The 18054-nt window shown below is 39.4% G+C and overlaps 1 protein-coding gene across 6 annotated transcripts in view; it reads left to right on the forward strand.

Moving 5' to 3' along the window:
• The window catches only part of CCSER2 (coiled-coil serine rich protein 2), a 53003-nt gene extending 39412 nt beyond the window's left edge, over positions 1-13591 (forward strand). For 3 of the 6 annotated variants that reach the window (XM_082222341.1, XM_082222342.1, XM_082222340.1), the window contains one exon: positions 7947-13591. In XM_082222341.1, the coding sequence (XP_082078467.1) occupies positions 7947-8759 (813 nt within the window). In that variant the 3' untranslated portion in view covers positions 8760-13591. Of the gene's footprint in view, positions 1-910; positions 951-1297; positions 1357-7946 lie in introns of all 6 variants that reach the window. The other 3 variants (XM_082222345.1, XM_082222343.1, XM_082222344.1) reach the window with 3 other exon arrangements.
• The last annotated feature ends 4463 nt before the right edge of the window (positions 13592-18054 follow it).

An 18054-nucleotide genomic window follows, 5' to 3' on the forward strand; every position in this document is an offset into this window, starting at 1 on the left:
GAATCCAACAACACATGAAGGGACTGGAGGCTCCCCCATCACCCATCTAGACTGGTAAACTTCAATCCCTCATACCCAGTTGCCTGGAAGCTTCTCTGTAGAGTCTTTGGTATGTGAACAGTCACAGAAGTGCTGATTAGTTTGATGATCAAAGGACCAATCATACCTATATTGAGTCAGGATGGTGGAAGTAAGTGGAACAAATTTGGCATAATTTCAGGATAGAAACTTGTGCAAAACCAGCTAGAGGTTGGGCAGAGTAGTTGTGGATTTAGGAGATTATGAGCTGTGGAAATACCCTGACTCATTTTTGGGTGAGGGAAAGCCAAAAGCTTATAGTGTATCACATACTACTTTTTGAGCATTAATGATAGATTACAGACCGGGGGCAGGCAATGTGTGGCCCTCTGGATGTTGTTGAATGGCAGCCCCTATCAGCCCCAGCCAACATGACCGATGGTGAGGATGATGAGAGCTGGAATATAACAACATCTGGAGGTGCACAGGTTTCCTACATCTGATATAGACAAATAAAGCCTTCAAAACAATGTGATGAGCAGGAAATCAAGAGGCTATTAGAATTTCTGTGTAATCCTTCAAATTATCATAATTAGAGTCAATGCTGAGTTCCTGATAAAGGTGAGTAGAAATTAGGTGCCAAGTCAGTTTTGTCCTTTGAAAAGTTGGCATAGATTTGTTCTTAAGATTCAGGGATATACTTGCTTTATGTAAAAGACCTGCGTTAGTACACTGGAATAAAAGATTTCCTCAATAGGTTCATATACACAACTATGTAATGAAAGAGAGGGTACTCTTTGGTCATGGCAATTGCTCATTGTTGTGTCTTGGTCCTCTGACACCACTGTCCTGTCTTTTTCTTGTCTCTGCTTTCCATTTTGCTATTGGCAAGGAGTTGAGGAATTAGTCCATTACTTCTATGATAAAGCGTGGTACAGTACAACTTCAGATTTCTTCCTCCTTCCACTTCTTCACTATTGTGTATGCTGCCTGCATGGTGCATGCATGTAAAAGTTGTGCATGCAGAGTTGTCTTGTTTTCTCCATACCTCATAACATTAATAGGAAAAGGCTGTTTAGTAGTTCTTAATGAAATCAAAGTAAATGTTCCATCTCACCTGTCTTATAAGCAAGAGAATCACATTTTCATGCCTGTATTTTTCTACACCTTACTGAGTGGCATTAAGTTGTATGCAAAATTGCAAAACATTTGAAGTAATTTCCAGTTTACTGTGTGTGTCTTATGTGGCAATTCTCTTCATTGATTTTCTGCTATTGAGCACCCTGCGACAACTCATGTAGAACCAGCCTTCACAGGATGCTGCTATATTGTGGCAGGGTATGTGTGGATCCTTTATACTAGAACATCTAGAGAAATCTGGAAATGGATAATTTCTAGAACCTATCTTTATTGTAAAAATACATGTTGACAATATCCAAAGGCACAATTGGTGTTTAATACTTTGTCATAATCTGCTTCCTTGGTTAGACAGCATTGGAAGTATTCTACAGCACAATAAACATATAGTGCTTTTCTTAGTGCACACAGCATTGCATCTGAGTTTTCATTAATCCTTATAACATCCTTGTAAGAGGCTGTTATTACATCCATATTACAAAGTGAGATGGGGATACGGTTGGAAGTGTGATTACTTAATGCTTCCCAATGAGTTCATGGTAGAAATGAAATTTAAATTGGGACCTGACTCACAACTTCTCCTGTCAAGCAACATTAGTTTTATATCTGCTACATTAATGGAAAGCTCCACAAAACAGTTTAAACAAGTAGCTATCATATACATTTCAGTTAGGTCTGTACCAGGTGTTTACTGGTGAACAAGTAGAGCTTTAGAGGGGAACCTGGCAATGGAGATATGTCTTCTGTTTCTCTGACATTTGCTCCATAAAACAAATTAACGTGTTTGCCCCCTTCCCCTGCAGCAATTTTTTTACATGAGTGCTACAAAGCAGGCTGGTTTTTATAGTGGGTGAAAGTGTTTGTGAAAGTCCCTCTCCAATTTCATCTCAGCCATGCGGTTTCCATATACTTCAGACTATACATGTATAGCCAGCCAGTCAACTTATTTAACCAGTTAGCTTACTGAAATACTTCCATAACTGAATGTAAAAGAAAACTCAGGCTTAAATTAAACTAGACCTAAATTAAAACAAACTAGTAGTACATAGGCATTCCATACACTGGAAAGCACATATTAATGCCTATGCAGATTTCTACAGTTGATAGCATTTGCTTCAATAAATGGCCTATTCATTGTGATTATAGAAAATACTGTAATTTTGAATATGTAAACATATTTCTCTTGCTTAGACAGAAGGTGCATCTTTGGACTAAGGTTATTAAAAGTGGCCAAATCATTCAATAATAACTTAGCAAATTTCCTTCTGGATTCAGTATAAATGTCAGTAATAAAAGTACATAAAAACAAATGTTTTTGATCACCTGAGCTCAACAAATTGAAAACAAGGAATTTTCTGATCGCATTCCTCATATCAAGTAGACATGATTTGGAATATCAGTAGCCATATTCAGATTATCATATCCTGTTTGTTTGAGCCAAGATATGAACAAGACTTGTACCCACATAGGCAGCCCCTTCATTCCTCTTTATGATGACATGTTCTCCATTGGCCCTTCCATTAGGATAGGCCATGAAGGAGGCTTGCCCAGGGGGGAAAGAATTTGGGGGCAGAAACTGAAGACCCTTGTTAATTAAAGACTTCCTGGCTTTACTGCATGGATGGGTAAAAGGCTTATGATATCTCTGCTTATTGTTAATGTAAGATTTTCCATAGTGGCCAATATGAGAAATGTTTTATGCAGGACAAACCATGTTAATACCTGAAAAGAATGTGGACTGTTTTTTAAATGAAGATTAGGAGCAAACTCTTTCCATCTTTTAGAGAAATGTTTTCTTAATTTCACTATGATAAGGTGTGTGTAGGGTTTTTTTTTTTGCCTGACATTGATTTTTTAGATATTGTGGAATGATCCTAAATTTGGCATTGAAATCCAGTTTCTGGATTTGATTCTGCTTTGCTAATAAGGTATTATCCATTTTAAGAGGCTTTTAATACTACATAAGGATTCAGAACTTTTTAGCTATAAATTTCAATTCCATCCTAATTCAAACTTCTGGCACAGAAGTCTTTGAAATCTATTTTGTGGAATTTCTAGCTATTCTGTCTGCATTGTTCCTCTAATCTTGGCTCCATATGACAAATTGGGAAAAGATTTCTGTGTGCCTTACCTGTAGGGGAATTAAATTTTCTACTTTGGCCAGATGGCAGGTTTAGCAACCTTTTACTATGAAAGTGACCCCAGTTGTTAAAGCAAACTGATTCAAAGAACTGTGAGCATAAGGAGAAATGCATCAATGCAGTGCAGTGCCACAGTGTAGTGGGGATTGGGTTATTGCAGTCTTCTCCAGTGTGGTGCCTTTCAGATGTAGTTAGATTCTCAGCTCGCATTATCCCTTACTTTTGGCTATGTTGGATGGAACTGGTAGAAATTGAGGCCTAACCTCATAAGTTGGGGAACGCTGGATTACAGTATAAGAAACAAGAAATAAGGAAAATATAGGATGCAGCCTATTAACTTGAGTAGGCCATAGAAAGGTGTTGATACTTTGCTTGTGCAAATGAGGGGAATCCTTAGAGTCTGGAGTGCTCTTCTGTTAAGTCACAGGGCACAGCTCACTACATTAATGCATTAGTGCAAAGATGCACTGCAACGACTACTAACTAGTGATTTTTAAAAATGCATAATTGGATGGTAACTTTCGGTAATGGTAGAAATGGAGAAAGGATCTGCACAGTAAAGCACTGAATTATCCCTTTTTGTCTTCATCATCCACTGCCATGCTTCTCCACTTTGACAGTCTGGAGATGTCATGGCAGCTACAAGCCAGGACAACCTTTCTGGCTCTTCTGCATGTCCTTTTCTGTTAACCATTTCTTTTCTCCCTTTCCATCTCCTAAAATAGTAAACTGTGGCATGTTAAGTCCTCCTACACACAGTGTTGCATGTACCTCCGTGTTACTTTGGAGTCTCCTGCAGCAGTTAAGTGACATGCACACATGGAAGTTGGGGTTCTGTCAAGATTGCTTAGACACATATACACACTTAGGTTGTCAACACTGTTGTAGAAAACACCTAGTTTACATACTGTATTTGTTGTGTGTACCTGCCCTGAGACTAGGAAATTAATACATCATATTTAATGTTCAAATCTTCAAATTGCTTTCTTAGCAATTTATAAATATGAAGAAGTAGAACGTCAAAAAGACAGAAAATGAAAGAATTTTAGGCAAGGGGTAGGATTTACAGGTGGATTTTCTTCACACCACATTACGGTACCTGTCACTTGTATGCCTTCTTCTAGTAGTAATATATTTTCATTTCCTTGAGTTGCCAGTATTTTTACTGGGGCATATGGTCAGAAATGATGGACTGCTGGGAAATATTAAGGTCCAGGGACTATCAACATTTCTTAACATTTTATGTTGTAATATTTACTCACTTCTTTATATTTATTCACTTCTTGTAAGTAAATATTACAACATAAAATGTTGATAGTTTAGAAATATTTAAGGTCCCTGGAATATTTGTTCCTGCATTTCTTGGTACATATAGAAAATCATTAATAGAACTGTCAAGTGCATATCTGCTCAGAAGTAGGTTTTATAGTAAAGTGGTATTTACTATCAGATAGATGTGCCAAGGATTGCAACCTTAGAATATTAAAACACTTTGTGTCAATAGAACTCTTTCATTTTGTAAAGGAGAATTTGCAATGGCTGTCTATAGTTAGATTTCTACAATACAAGAGCAGTCCTAGAGTGCAGTTAAGAAAGGAGAAGGAGTTTCCATGACTATAGGACGTGTGCGTGTATGGAAATATACACACACACACACACACAATGTTGTTTTCATATAGCAAAGGGGAATTTCATTACTTTGCAAATACATCTGCCTAGCAAAGTTGACAAATGTTATAGCTCACCCAGTCATGAATCTCCAGGACTGGGCAGTTTGAAGACCACTTAAAGCATCTCTGGCCCAGGGAGATGCACTTAACCACATGCAGAATATGTGGATGTTTTCATTCGAGGCAACCTGCACCTTCCAGGCAAGTCCCCAAGCTGCTTTTTAAACTCCCCTAAGCAATAAAAGAGTACAGTTGGGGAGCTACTGATAAGGAAACTTGTGCTTCACTCTGCACCATAAATACTGGCTTGTTGAGAAAAAGTTATTTTCACTTTTGTTTCAGTCAAAATAAGATGGTGAAGCTTGTAAAAAATTACTGAGGTTTGGATGGTTGCAATGATGTACTGCAGTGTAGAAGTGTGCGCACACTCTTTCTCACTCACACATGGTGGCCTCCTAGATCCCTGATGATGATCATCATCCAGAGGGGGTTAGGAAGGAAGCAGAATGTTCTAAAAGTGCTTCTGCAATCTGATCAATGGATGATTGCTGACCTGAAAAAAGTACAGCATTTGTACATTGCATTCTGATTACCTGCTTGAGTTTTGCTTTCCTCCCTCTTTCTGTAGTGTATGGGAATCCTCCTAGCCTGATTCTGGTATAAGCTGTTATCCATGCATATATCTTGCAGTCACACCCTTTTCCCTTGTTACTAATTATATTACTTTATTTTGGGTCACTTTGTAACTGCTTTTAAAACTAGCTTTCTGGGAAGCTGTGTAGTCTTCTTTCTCCCTCCCACTCCCACAAAACATTGTAGTCTTCCCTTCAGCCCTGCACAAAGTGACTACACTCATGCAACAGTGGTATGTCGTCTAACATCACATCTACAAAGCTAGGATTGCTATACAGAAATTTATTGAGAACAAAAATAGGCTAGCAACCCAGTCCTAACATAAACAGAGCTGTATCTGCCCACAATGTTGACATAATGATAATTGTAATGCCATTTTTATTTTGGGGTTTAACGTGTCACATTGGCTCAGTTTGCAGTTGACACTAAGCTAAAACACAGCTTAGCATGAATGAGTAAGGCCTTGGATAGGAGATCAGGTTCACTTTACTCCCCCAGTCCTACTGCTCTCCTGTGAACTAAGCCACAGTGGGGATGCCCACAGGCCTAATCAGACCCACTGAGCTTCTACATTTGGCCCACTAGGCTGTTTTGGTTAAGCCATGCTTACATGCCCTACCCCTGATGCCATCTATAGCATGAAGTGTGTGGCAGGTAAAGGTACAGCTCTTTGCTGAAATTGGGTTTGTAGGCACCACTGGTCAGCAGCACTTGCAAAGCCCTATGCCTTTGAAACCACTGACTCTCAACTGATCAGTGGAGCTTGCACTGAGCCTTTGCTCACATGGTTTGATGTCAGACCATGTGGGCAAAGGAAAATGCCACATGAAGGGTGAGGGAGGTAAGCATCTGACCCTTGTCTGGAGTGAGACAAACTATGAACCCTGGTTCAGATTACACACTAAGCCAAGCCATAAAAAAGCTCAGAGCAGCACAGCAGGACAGGGGGAGTAGCAAAGCAGCAGAAATATCTTTTCCAGGAACTTCCACATTTGCAATAAGCCAATGGCTTACAGTTGTGTGTGGTCCTGGTCTTTGGCTAGCTCTTGATACATTCCAACTTAGGTATTTATGTAGAAAACTTGGGACTGGATAGTCAGTATGTTCCACTAATTTGCAGTGTGTTGATCTTGTGAGGGGCCAGGGTACTCCAAACTATAGTCTCCAGGTCTTTCACTTTCTAAAGTTATGGGAGAGGGAGGAGCATATTGATATTTCTTACAGAACTAAATGTAAGCCTTTGTGTAGGGTAGGGTTTTTTTAAGTGCCGAAAATTCCATTGGTAAAATGAGATGAACCTATACATAACATGCAGTGAACATAATAGGCTGCTTTATCTCACCCAGTTCTGTCCGCTTCGGCAGGTGGTAGTTTTTTGAGGTCTCAGGCAAAGATCTTCTCCAACCTTCCTACCTGTGTTCATTTAAATTGAGGCAGAATGAACATGGCTATTGTACACAAAGCTCATGCTCTTTCACTTAGATATAAGTTCTTTGCTGTATATTTACATCCTCTTCTCAGGTGTGGCAATTGCAGTATAATGTTCCTAAACTCAGGGTTCATTCTGTATAATTGTATTATGCAGTGACTTCATTAAAAATCTCTCTTTTTAATCTCTAGCTTTATAATCAAACCTTTCAATTCATCTGTTTCTTGAAAGAAGTATATTCAATGCATTGCAAAGTGTTATTTCAAAAAAGGGGGGGCAGCAAATTCCTCATGTCAACGGCCTGGTTGCAAAAGCATTCTGCAAGCTCTCTGTTCAGACCTTTGACAACAACAATCAGACCATCAGCTGGCAGCCCATTGAGTTGTCAGGGAGCTAGGGGAGAAGCTTGGCTTTACCTACAGTTGACTTGTGGCCCCTTTAGGTCACCTCAAAGATAAAGCAGCCCTCAACAGAAGAAAAGGTTTTCCCTCCCCACCTTATATAATAAAACCTTAAGAATTTTATTCATAGTTGTAGCGTATGAGCACTTAATAAGAAATTATAGGTGTAACTTCTCATTTACATGTTTGTGCCATTAAATTTGCTTACCATTTCTTGGGCATTAACGTTCTTTTTGCTACAATAGTATGTGTGTGTGGGTTTTTATTGTTTGATCTGGCTATTTTTCCTGCTACAATTGAGTTAATAGATTTTCCCCTGTGTTGCACAATTTATTTGAGATTGCTGGATTTTATTCTTTTGTTGTTTCAGATGTCTGGAATGTTTTTCACCTGTTTTTCAAATGTAAACTTTTGAGGGAAAAGCTGGATTTCAAATTACCCTAACAGATCAGTGTGTCTTTCATTTATATTAACTGATTTTTATCTAATTGTTGGCATGTAACTCTCTCTCCTATAGCCTCAAGTACTACAGCCTTCCAGCCACCTTCCCAGTTTCACAGACCTCGCCCAGGGAAAATTAATAAAAACGTCACTCATCGGGGCCCACAATGAACCAACAGAAGACCAAAAGAAAAGTGCTGGCCATGAAACTCAAAATGCTGCAGATGGCTCCTTCACCAATAGCCTAAATGAACTGAGCACTTTAAATACACAGTTAAATGTAAGAAAGTCAGAGGAGAGTGCACATTCCACCAAGAATGTAAAAGTTAGAGAGAAACCTAAAGAACTGTCTGGTAGGAAATTTAATACACTACATTCGCATCCCTCTTCTCACTCATCTTCCCAAGTAAATGCTCAAGAAGTGCAGACCAAATTAGTTCTAAAAAACAATTGCTCACGGACAAACCAGGCTTCAGCGCCAAAGAGTTCAAGAGCCACCAAGACTCCGAAGCAGAATGCTTTAGTGCCTCCTCCAGTAACGGTTGCAGCAGCAACATCTGCAGATGGCTCTTCTGCTTCAAAGGAGCCTGAACAGCTGCCGCCAAGCCACCCAACACAACTGCAGCTGGCATCAAGTCAGTCTGACCTGAGTCATAAGAGCCAGAAAATCTCGAAGCTTCGTCCTCCAACGATTTCCTTTAGGCCCAAGCAAATGACAAATCCAAAAATCATGATGCCTCCTGAATCTCAGAATACCTGGTCAAAGACAAACCACTCAAGGCAACTAATACAAGCAAAAGAAAATATGCAGAACCAAGATTCAAACATTCATTCTGGTGACTGTGTGGCTCCTAATCGGCATTCCCGCCTCCCTAAACCAAAGACATAATTGAAATCATGACTTGCATATGAACATCTCAATGTCCTGTATTGTAAAGCTGCTTACTCTCACCCTTTCTTGTCTCAGTCAAGAATCTTCATCAAAAGTATGCATGCACTGAATGCTTCAGTTCTTTTGGTACTTAACTATTATAGTCTAATCTCCCTTGATTTTGTGCCATTTATAAGTCTGTGCTATCCATTGATTGCATTGCCCATTTGTCCCCCTTTAGCTTAATGCTAAAGTTTGAAATGGCTGCTGGTTGCTAAGAGTAATGCACCATTTGTTTGAGGAGGACAGGCTGCTTGCTGGAAATCCAACCCTTAGTAGTTTGGACCACTGAATGTTAGGTGGTTATGGATACACGTTTGGCTCTGACATCAACTATAAGTGATAAATTAGTTTTTTATCTTCAATCTCAGCCATAATTCTGACTCTGTATCTCAGAGACCTATGCAAAATGCTCCTATTTATTACAACAGTGAACCCAAGACTGTCTAAATGATGTATATTTGGTGTTGAATTGGGGTTTTTATTTTATGCCAGGAGGATCCCAAATTGCTGTAGTTACTTTTTGAATTTATATTTCACTGTTCACAAGCGGCAAACAAAATTTCACAGGGTGAAATGGATGTTAGTTAAATTTTAAACATTAATCCACCCAAAACCTTTTCATGCAGATAGTTGTAAAATGGTTATGTGCTGTGACCCTGGGAATAATGACTCCATGACACCTGTGTTGTAGATTTTCGCAACATAACTTCATGTTAAGATTTAACTTAATTGTAACATTATTTATTAATTTATGTTGCTGTTGCAAGTCTTATGAACCCAACTTGAAATGTTTGCACAAACCTTTGCCATAAATGTAGGGATTTGAAAATTATTTTTCATAATAAAAGCTTGTTTTTTAAAGAAATATTTTTAAAATACACAGACACACTTTGGGAAAGCTTGTGGAGTCATAAAAACAGAACTAGTACTCTTTCAGAGATTAATAATATTGCATTTGTGGCTAGTTCCTAGGTATTGAAAGAGGGATGGAAAATGACTGGTAAAGGAGAAAAAACTCTTAGATACTCTGTATGAAGATGGTTGTAGTTTAAATATTTATGGCGCAATGAAGTGTAAAGATATACCTGTAACTTGCATTAGCAAATATGCAATAAAATGCTCTTATGAGAAACACTGCACACACCCCAAAACCAAATATGTAGTAGGTTAACTGCATCTAAGTCTTACTCGAATGCCAACCAGAGAACAACGGTTAGAAGGTAGCCTTTTCAAATGCTGCCCCTTGTACTGTTAAATGAAGCAGGTGTGAGTACATTACAGTAGTAGGTTTGAATCCTTTGTTGAATGCTGTCTCAAACATTGATACTTCATAAATGAAACCAGAGCATTTGCAGCTTGGGCTTCCTTTAATCCAAGAATATATGCCTCCCTCCGAAGGGATGTTGAAGACGCTTCCATAAACATGGTTCATTAGTCATAAGACTGACCAAGAATATCCTCTTAGGTTAACTCTATCTATGCACCTTAAACCCGTAAGAGCATATGTTTGTGGTTGCTGTCCTCAACTAGGGAATACTCTCGTCCGCCCAAGAATTGTCAACAGCAGGAAACATTTTCAAGATGCAAAGCTGGTCAGTGGGAACTGCAGGGTTGTGAAGTTTGCCTCCCAGCACCTCACATTTCGGTGATAACTGATGGGGAAGCCCTATCATTGTAGGCTCGCAACGCAATTTAGAACCCTCTAAATTGCTTGAAGGCGGCACATGGGTCTACATGATTCCCAAGAAGTTATCCTTCAATATGTGAAGGGTCATAATGAGGCCCACACCCCCTGTATAACCCTTTTGCATGAGTAATGCATTAAAAGGGCTAAAGTACAACTAACTTCCTAAAGCAACACAACTTTTTTAAACGTCAGTTGCCTTTTTGTGACCAGAGATAGGGTAATACGAGGTCCTAAAATTTAAATTGTACAATGGTTTTCTCAAACCTTGAAATGGATTGTAACTCAAATTCTCACATTATGCTGTTTAATTAAGGCAGACTAAATGCTTCCTTTTATATTCCATCTGTCCAAATAGTTTGATTAAATGGTTACTTAGTAGATGTGATGCTCACAGTAGATATTTTAGCATTTAGAGTGGCACAGCAGTTTGTGTTACAAAAGTGTTCCTTTCTGGTTGGAGTCAAGGTGTAATTACAGCATACTCTTTGAAAAACAAATATAGCATGATCCCATATTGACATATACAGCTGGTACTCAATGGTTTTCCAATATTCAAACATAACTGGAGCAGAAGTTATTGATACATCTTCTTGCCCCTTTAGATAAATTCAGACATCTTGTTGAAGAAAAGAGACCAGCTGTCATTGGTAAATGAAGTTTTAGGAATAATTTGATTATATCTTATCATTCTACATCTACCCTTATTAAGTCAATTTCAGTCCAGCTACAAAAAAAATAATTTGCCAACCCACCAACATGTATAATGAGCAATCTGACAATTTGCTCTTCTGGAAAGGAATTATCACTTGCCCAGGGCAACTACTCTAAAAGCTGTTTTCAGTTATTAAAGACCTTGCATCACATTTTAAAGCTTGGACTTTTACCGATTTCCTTGGATATAAATTAGAAATAAATTATTTATTTTTTAAAATTAATATTACTGAAATAACTGTATTCCTCAGAGCACTTAATGAAAAGTTAGCGCTGGAGATGGTCTTGGTTCTATTTCTTAGATTGCTAAAATATAGTACCTAATGAAAATGAAGTATTTTCCAAATATAATTTTAAGATTGCATGCCCCATTTTAAAAAAATGTCTGGCAATTTAGAAACAATGCTGAGGATAGCGGATCGATTACATGTAAGGTTTAGATGGATAATCTAAATTGATTGTGCTGCCAGCACATGCAAACTTTGGGGTGGGCTGAGTTTGCCACTGTCGCTAGAAAAATTGAGTTGCCACACTGCCAAAGGCAATTATCTGACAGAGGAAGCTTAGCTAGGAGTTTTCACCATCATCCATTTGTCAGTCTCTAAACTGGATATGTAATCTTTCCCCAAGTATGACTATATCAAAGAAAGTTACAAAGTATGTTGAGAAAGTTCAGAGTGTGAGACAAAGCTCTTTTAGGTGATGAGAGGGAAAACTGAAGGCTCATGGTGGTTTGGAGAAAGTGCTATTTGGAGTGCCAGGCCTGTAGTGGGACTCTAATGGTTATATATTTCAATAAATATTAATACTTAAGGGGAAGAAATGCCATTAGTACCAATAGAGATGATTATTCTAAATGCAGATATTTAAAAATTTGGATTTTGTTTAGGTTTTTAAACATGTGCATTCTACCTTTCTGGATCCTCCTATGTTATGCAATAATTCCTAAAGTGTTAAACAGCTCCTCAAAACGTATATATATTGAAGATATCTATCTTTTAACAATAGCTGTAAAAGCGAAACAAAACTAATTTTGCACTTTATAAACTATGAGCTCCGTTGCTTGGAGTTGTGCCTAAATTTAATCTAAATGCCTGTGGTTGAGTTAGTGAAATAGTTTTTCATTATGCATTGGAATTAGAGTTTGGGCTTTTAAAACAATGGCAGCTTTCCATGGATGATGCAGCTTAGAAATGCCACCAGCTTCTTCCATTCCCTGCCACCTGTTCATTATTATCTCCAAATGTTCACTGTATCATTGTGCATTACTGCAAGGTATTGTCCCCCAAACGCTTGTCTCACTAAGCATCCACTTATTTAATACCTAGCATTTACATACTATCGCTAAAAAATTGGGAGCAATTTCTTTTGAAGGAGAGGCCCCTGGAGACACCAGAACAAAGGCTTAAAAACTCCACTTTGTTCTTCGAGTTTTATACGGTTCGATATGATTTTTGATATATTAATGAAACCATGTGCAATACTAAGCACCCTCTTCCCCAAAGTTGAGTGAATCATTTGTGTAATCAATGAGCATCAATTCTTTCAAGTGGTTCTCAGACAAACATATAACATGAACTCCCACTCCAGCTATGGTGAAGTTCAAGTTGACTGCACAGAAATCAATCCTCGGTCTCAAATGCTGGGGTTTTTTGTTGCTGTTCTAATGCGGCATACGTAAATAGAATGGCATTTGTGATTTCTTTTGTTCCTTGCATGTCAATACATGTGCATTCATGAAACCTTTCATATACTGGTAGAGTAACACATCTGCGGATGAAACATAATTACTTTTTTTTTTTTTGCATAACTATCTGCATTTTTGCTAGGCACGCCTTCTTATACCATTAAAATGGATATTGGTTTTGGAATGGGGTTTCCATTTTGTCTTTGTTTTCACCTGGTTGCAATGATTCTCTGACCACCATGGGCACAATTCAGGCAAAGCTAAGCACTTTTAAGGCCTGTTGATTTCCATAGGTGAGTTTGGTTTCTGCTTGGCTCTCCCTCATTGAAATCAGTGGGATCTGTGTGCTTAATGCTGGTGAAATTTGTCCTGCTGAAACGCAATCATGGTCGTAGATCCGGGTTTCAGTCTCTTCTACAACCATGCTCTCGGAAAACTCCAAAATATTTTGATCAGTGCTGTGGTAAAGCTGCTCACTGCCTACATAAATGTCAAAAGCACCACAATAAATTAATATTAACTGCAGTGTTAGTATAAAATTTGGTACTAGCTGCAAAAGTACCCTTAATACATAGTATTTCGTTAAAAAAAATATTAAAGTAAATACTGTATATTGGAACTTGCTTGTAAAGATGATTTAAAAACTTGTATGTAAAGACTTTCCTCAGTGTTGCTTTAGTGAATAAAATTCATAATTCTGAACGTCTTTGTGTGTTAGCAGTCATTTGTCTGCATTTTTGTGGTTTGCTTGGGTAGATTCTGGGAGATGCAGAGTGTTCTGGATCTTATTTTAAAAAAAAAATAGTTTTTATTAACAGGCCAATCACATCACATTATCCGTATCACATTGATTCCAAATTATACAGCCAAATTTTTAATTTTGTTGGGGGTACCCATACATCAAACTCAGCTCGAGTCCAAAACAGCATCACTTATCTTACTGCATTAATTAGACAGTTCTGTCCAGTTTGATCCGGATAGTCCTTTATTACTTCCTTTCTCTTGTTATCATAAATTCCTTTCTTTGCGATCTCTGATGATTTTCACAAGCAGGTTGAAAGCTGGCATTCTATGTGGGTTTTGTACTCTTCCAAAAATCATATTGATCCGGGACAGCCCCCGTACAACGCTTCCATAAACAAAATTAATCTCCGATCTGTCCTTTATTTTTCACAGGCTTACCGAATAAATCAAATGAGTCTGGGGGTTCTGTCAGGTCAAACTTACATTCCAGCATTCCTTCTCATCAAACAATCCTGATTCTCCTCCCCCAGTCCTCCTTCCTCCGGCAGACCTGTCATGGCGAGACGCCATTTTTTAACTGCGTCATAAAAAATTTCCTCTTTTCTCACCGTTCTCCAGTCTTCTTTCCTGTTATACTCCGTCCCACATAGTTCTTAAAATCCTGCCTGTGATTCATAGAAACGCGACAATCTTGTTTCTATCTAGGATGAAGGGTTATTAATGTCACATCATGCAGAAAAAAAGAGTTTTTTCCTCCACCTCCCCTTCGTTCCAAACATACAGTCTCCTTATGGTAATTCATCAGAAGATTTACTTATCCGTCCGTCACTCCTGGTCGCAGAGATCCATTTTTCAGTCGAGCTTTACTTGATGTATGTGCTTTCAGCTTCATTTCCAAACGTATGTTTCCAATTATAATTCCAAGCTGCAGCAACCAGCACGCGCTGATTGGAATCGGCATCAGGAAGATCTGACTTTACCGAGGGCCTGTGCCAAGTGTTCGGCACCCCCGTAACTCGTTTCAGGGGGTGCATTGTGAACACCGCTGGCAGGACAGTTTCCCCCGCATCCTGGGGGGATTAGGAAGACTGCATACTTCCCATAGCAGCCCCTTAGTACCTCGTATGGGTCAGAGAGATGTTATTGTTGACCATCTTCCAACGCGCCACCTGGTGCCCCCCCCCCCGATCTTAATTTTAAAATGAGCATTCTGCCGCCTAGTGATGTCAACAGAAATCTGAACAAATCACAATCCGTTGGCTCATCTGAAATCCAATGTAATTTTAGATGAACAGAATAATGGAAATAATGGGGTAGTGACAACAATGGGTCCTACAAAAATGTTTTGAACACGTCCAGTCAAAAGTTAATGCAACTGCATTCAGTCGAACTTACTCCCAAGCTATGCATAGGAATTCAGTCATGCTAATTTTAATAAACTGAGTATTACTACGTGTCCTGTTGCTTTTTGGATTGGGTGTGTAAGACTGCACAGCTGCTTACATTTTAAGACTCCTTGGGGGTAATGGCTTTGGGTCTGCCATGATGTGCACTCTTATTTCTAAATTTACTAGTACACCACTGTGCAACAATCTTTTTAAAACAATCTTTTTGCTCATTCGGTATTAATCCTTATTTTTATTTGGTGCTATCTCGCTGTCCTCAGAAGAAAATGTCTATATAATAGTTTAACATGTAAAATATTAATAGTTGGAGGGGACAAGTATTCTAGCTAATGTACTTTCCTGCTTTTTAATATTGCATCAGTTTGTGCAGTCTCTAAATGTTTCTGCAGATTGCTGCTCTGAAAGTAAGGATTTCATGTGGGAACTTGGATTTCATTGGATATAAAACGCTGCAATCCAGATACACACTTTGAAGCCAACACAGTCATTTGATGGGACTTGACTTACAGGTTCTTGAAATGTAGTATGCACTGCACTCACTCCTTGTCTTTCATAAAAAACAATGTCAGGCCTACTGTGATTTCAGCATGTGTTTCTTTAGCACCTAGCTCTGTGTAAACACTTATTTTTGTATCCACCCTTACCGCATTTGTAGGCCATACGATTTCCAATGATGTGGTGTTTTCTCTGCTGAATCCTCTTAACACCTTCATAAAGTGACTGGCCAATGTGAGCGAGTTCAAAGGTACCCAGCTCTCTCTAGTCCTAACTCCCAGCATCCTGTCTACTGTACTACATGGGATGTCCTCTTCTGAACTGGTACTCTTCATCTGTAAGATACATTAGGCCAGTGTTCCCCAACCTTGGGCCTCCAGCTGTTTTTGGACTACAACTCCCATAATCCCTAGCTAGCATGACCAGTGGTCAGGGATGATGGGAACTGTAGTCCAAAAACAGCTGGAGGCCCAAGGTTGGGGAACACTGCATTAGGCAGATAGTCACTTGGGCAAGGACCACTATTGAACACATATAAAGGATTTAAAGCAGAATTTCCCATGTACAGGCCCAGCAATCAAACCACTGCACCCAATGGAAGAAGCAGCTTGAGGAGAGGAACTGGTCTACCCCAGCCCATAATGGATTGCAGTAAGCCCTCAGTTTATGTGGGGGTTACGTTCTGTGGATTGCTCCTAAAGCCAAAATTGCATATAGTCAAAACAAATGGGGTGCAATGGCAGTTGGGATTGCCAAAGTCTATTTCCTTGACACCCGCCCACTTTTTAATTGCAAAAGAAAAAGGTCAAGCACATAAAGCTAAATCCACACAAGTTAATTGTACATAAGTTACGGGCTTACTGTATACTAAATCGCCTAGAGGTAAGGATTGAAGTCAAGGCTGAGATTTGTGCAACAAACAAGAGGCAAAGTACCAACTCTCTTTCCACAAATAGAACTCTGAGGAAGATGTCTAAGACTTGTGCTGAGTAAAACAATTGCATATGAAGTGTTTTGGCTGCTTGCTTCCTGTTTCCTGCTTGTGTCTTCACAAAGCAAGTGGGCCCATGCCTTTTCTGAGCTAGCCCTAAGAAGTCTGAGCTCTAATGAAGCCATAGCCCACGTGGTACAACTCCCATTATGCATGACCATTGAACATAATGGCAGGGGCTAATGGGAACTGTAGTACAACCACATCTGGAAAGGCACCACATTGGTTACCCTTATTCAAATGTTACAAATTGATTGCAGGAGAGGAAGAAAGGGAAAGATCTACTATGGCAACCTGAGTCCAACTAAATAATCAAACCAGACATCACCCCCTGGCACTCAATCCATCTCAGTTCAAGAGGAAGCTGTTCCTCCTTCACCCAGTCTTTAATCAAAGCGCCTAGTATTTAGTCCTTCTGGCCAAGCCAAGTAACTTAGTTCAATTGAGCTCCAATTACTACTACTTTTTAAACAGGAAAGAGCAGGCTGTGCTGTTGTCAGATGTGCCTCAAGCCAGGAAGCACCTGCTTTTCTCCAAATCAAGAGTGGAAAAGGGAGTGTGAGGCAAGAGAAGGTAATAGATGATTTAGAAGAGGATGATGTTTCACCATGCTGTTTTTGTTAATGTGGCCTTTCTTCTTCACAGCACTGCGATGGTCTCCAGTGCCCGTGCTTCCGAATAGCATACATTTTTTGACTAGGTAGTCCTCACAAGGTGATCTTACTACAGTGGTACCTCAGGTTAAGTACCTAATTCATTCCGGAGGTCCGTTTTTAACCTGAAACTGTTCTTAACCTAAAGCACCACTTTAGCTAACGGGGCCTCCTGCTGCCACCACACCACCGGAGCACGATTTCTGTTCTCATCCTGAAGCAAAGTTCTTAACCTGAAGCACTATTTCTGAGTCTGTAACCTGAAGCGTATGTAACCTGAGGTACCACTGTACTCAGTTTTTGCAATTTGTGTGGAATAGCCCCTGAGAGGAAAATCTGAACAGTTACCAGAGGAAGCACAATCTAGCTTCTGTTTCACACACAGAGAACCTGGGCATGACAAGGAGCAGGGTAAAATTGCCACATGAGTTTCGGCACCTCCCAGAAATTGTATAACTGCTTTCGTAGTGCCAGGGGGCAGGCCTGTTCTTTCTGTCTTCCCCACTTGTTGTTTTAAATCAAAGGTTATGGGAGAAAGAGAAATGCTTTGCTTTGGCTGTTGTGCAGCAGAGGGCACTGTGATGCAAGCTAATGGGGGAAAAGTGAATTCTAAAAAGGTGTGTGAAACTCCTGCCTGCCTTAAAAACAGTTTCTTTGTGCAATGATTGGGTCCTTGACAAATGCGGTTGCTGCAGTCTACCCCTCACGTCTCCTGTTCTCACTGTTGGGAGGATCACAAATTAAACACTTAACTGTATTCTGATTTTTCTCCCCCCACTCACAATCTATTTGACAGTGAGCAGCAGCAAATTAGCTCAGCCACAACTCTTCAGCTGAAAGAAACTGTCATTATTATGGCGGGAGGAGGGAAACAGA

Source organism: Podarcis vaucheri (assembly GCF_965113315.1).
Source record: "Podarcis vaucheri genome assembly, chromosome: 5".
Lineage (NCBI taxonomy): Eukaryota > Metazoa > Chordata > Lepidosauria > Squamata > Lacertidae > Podarcis > Podarcis vaucheri.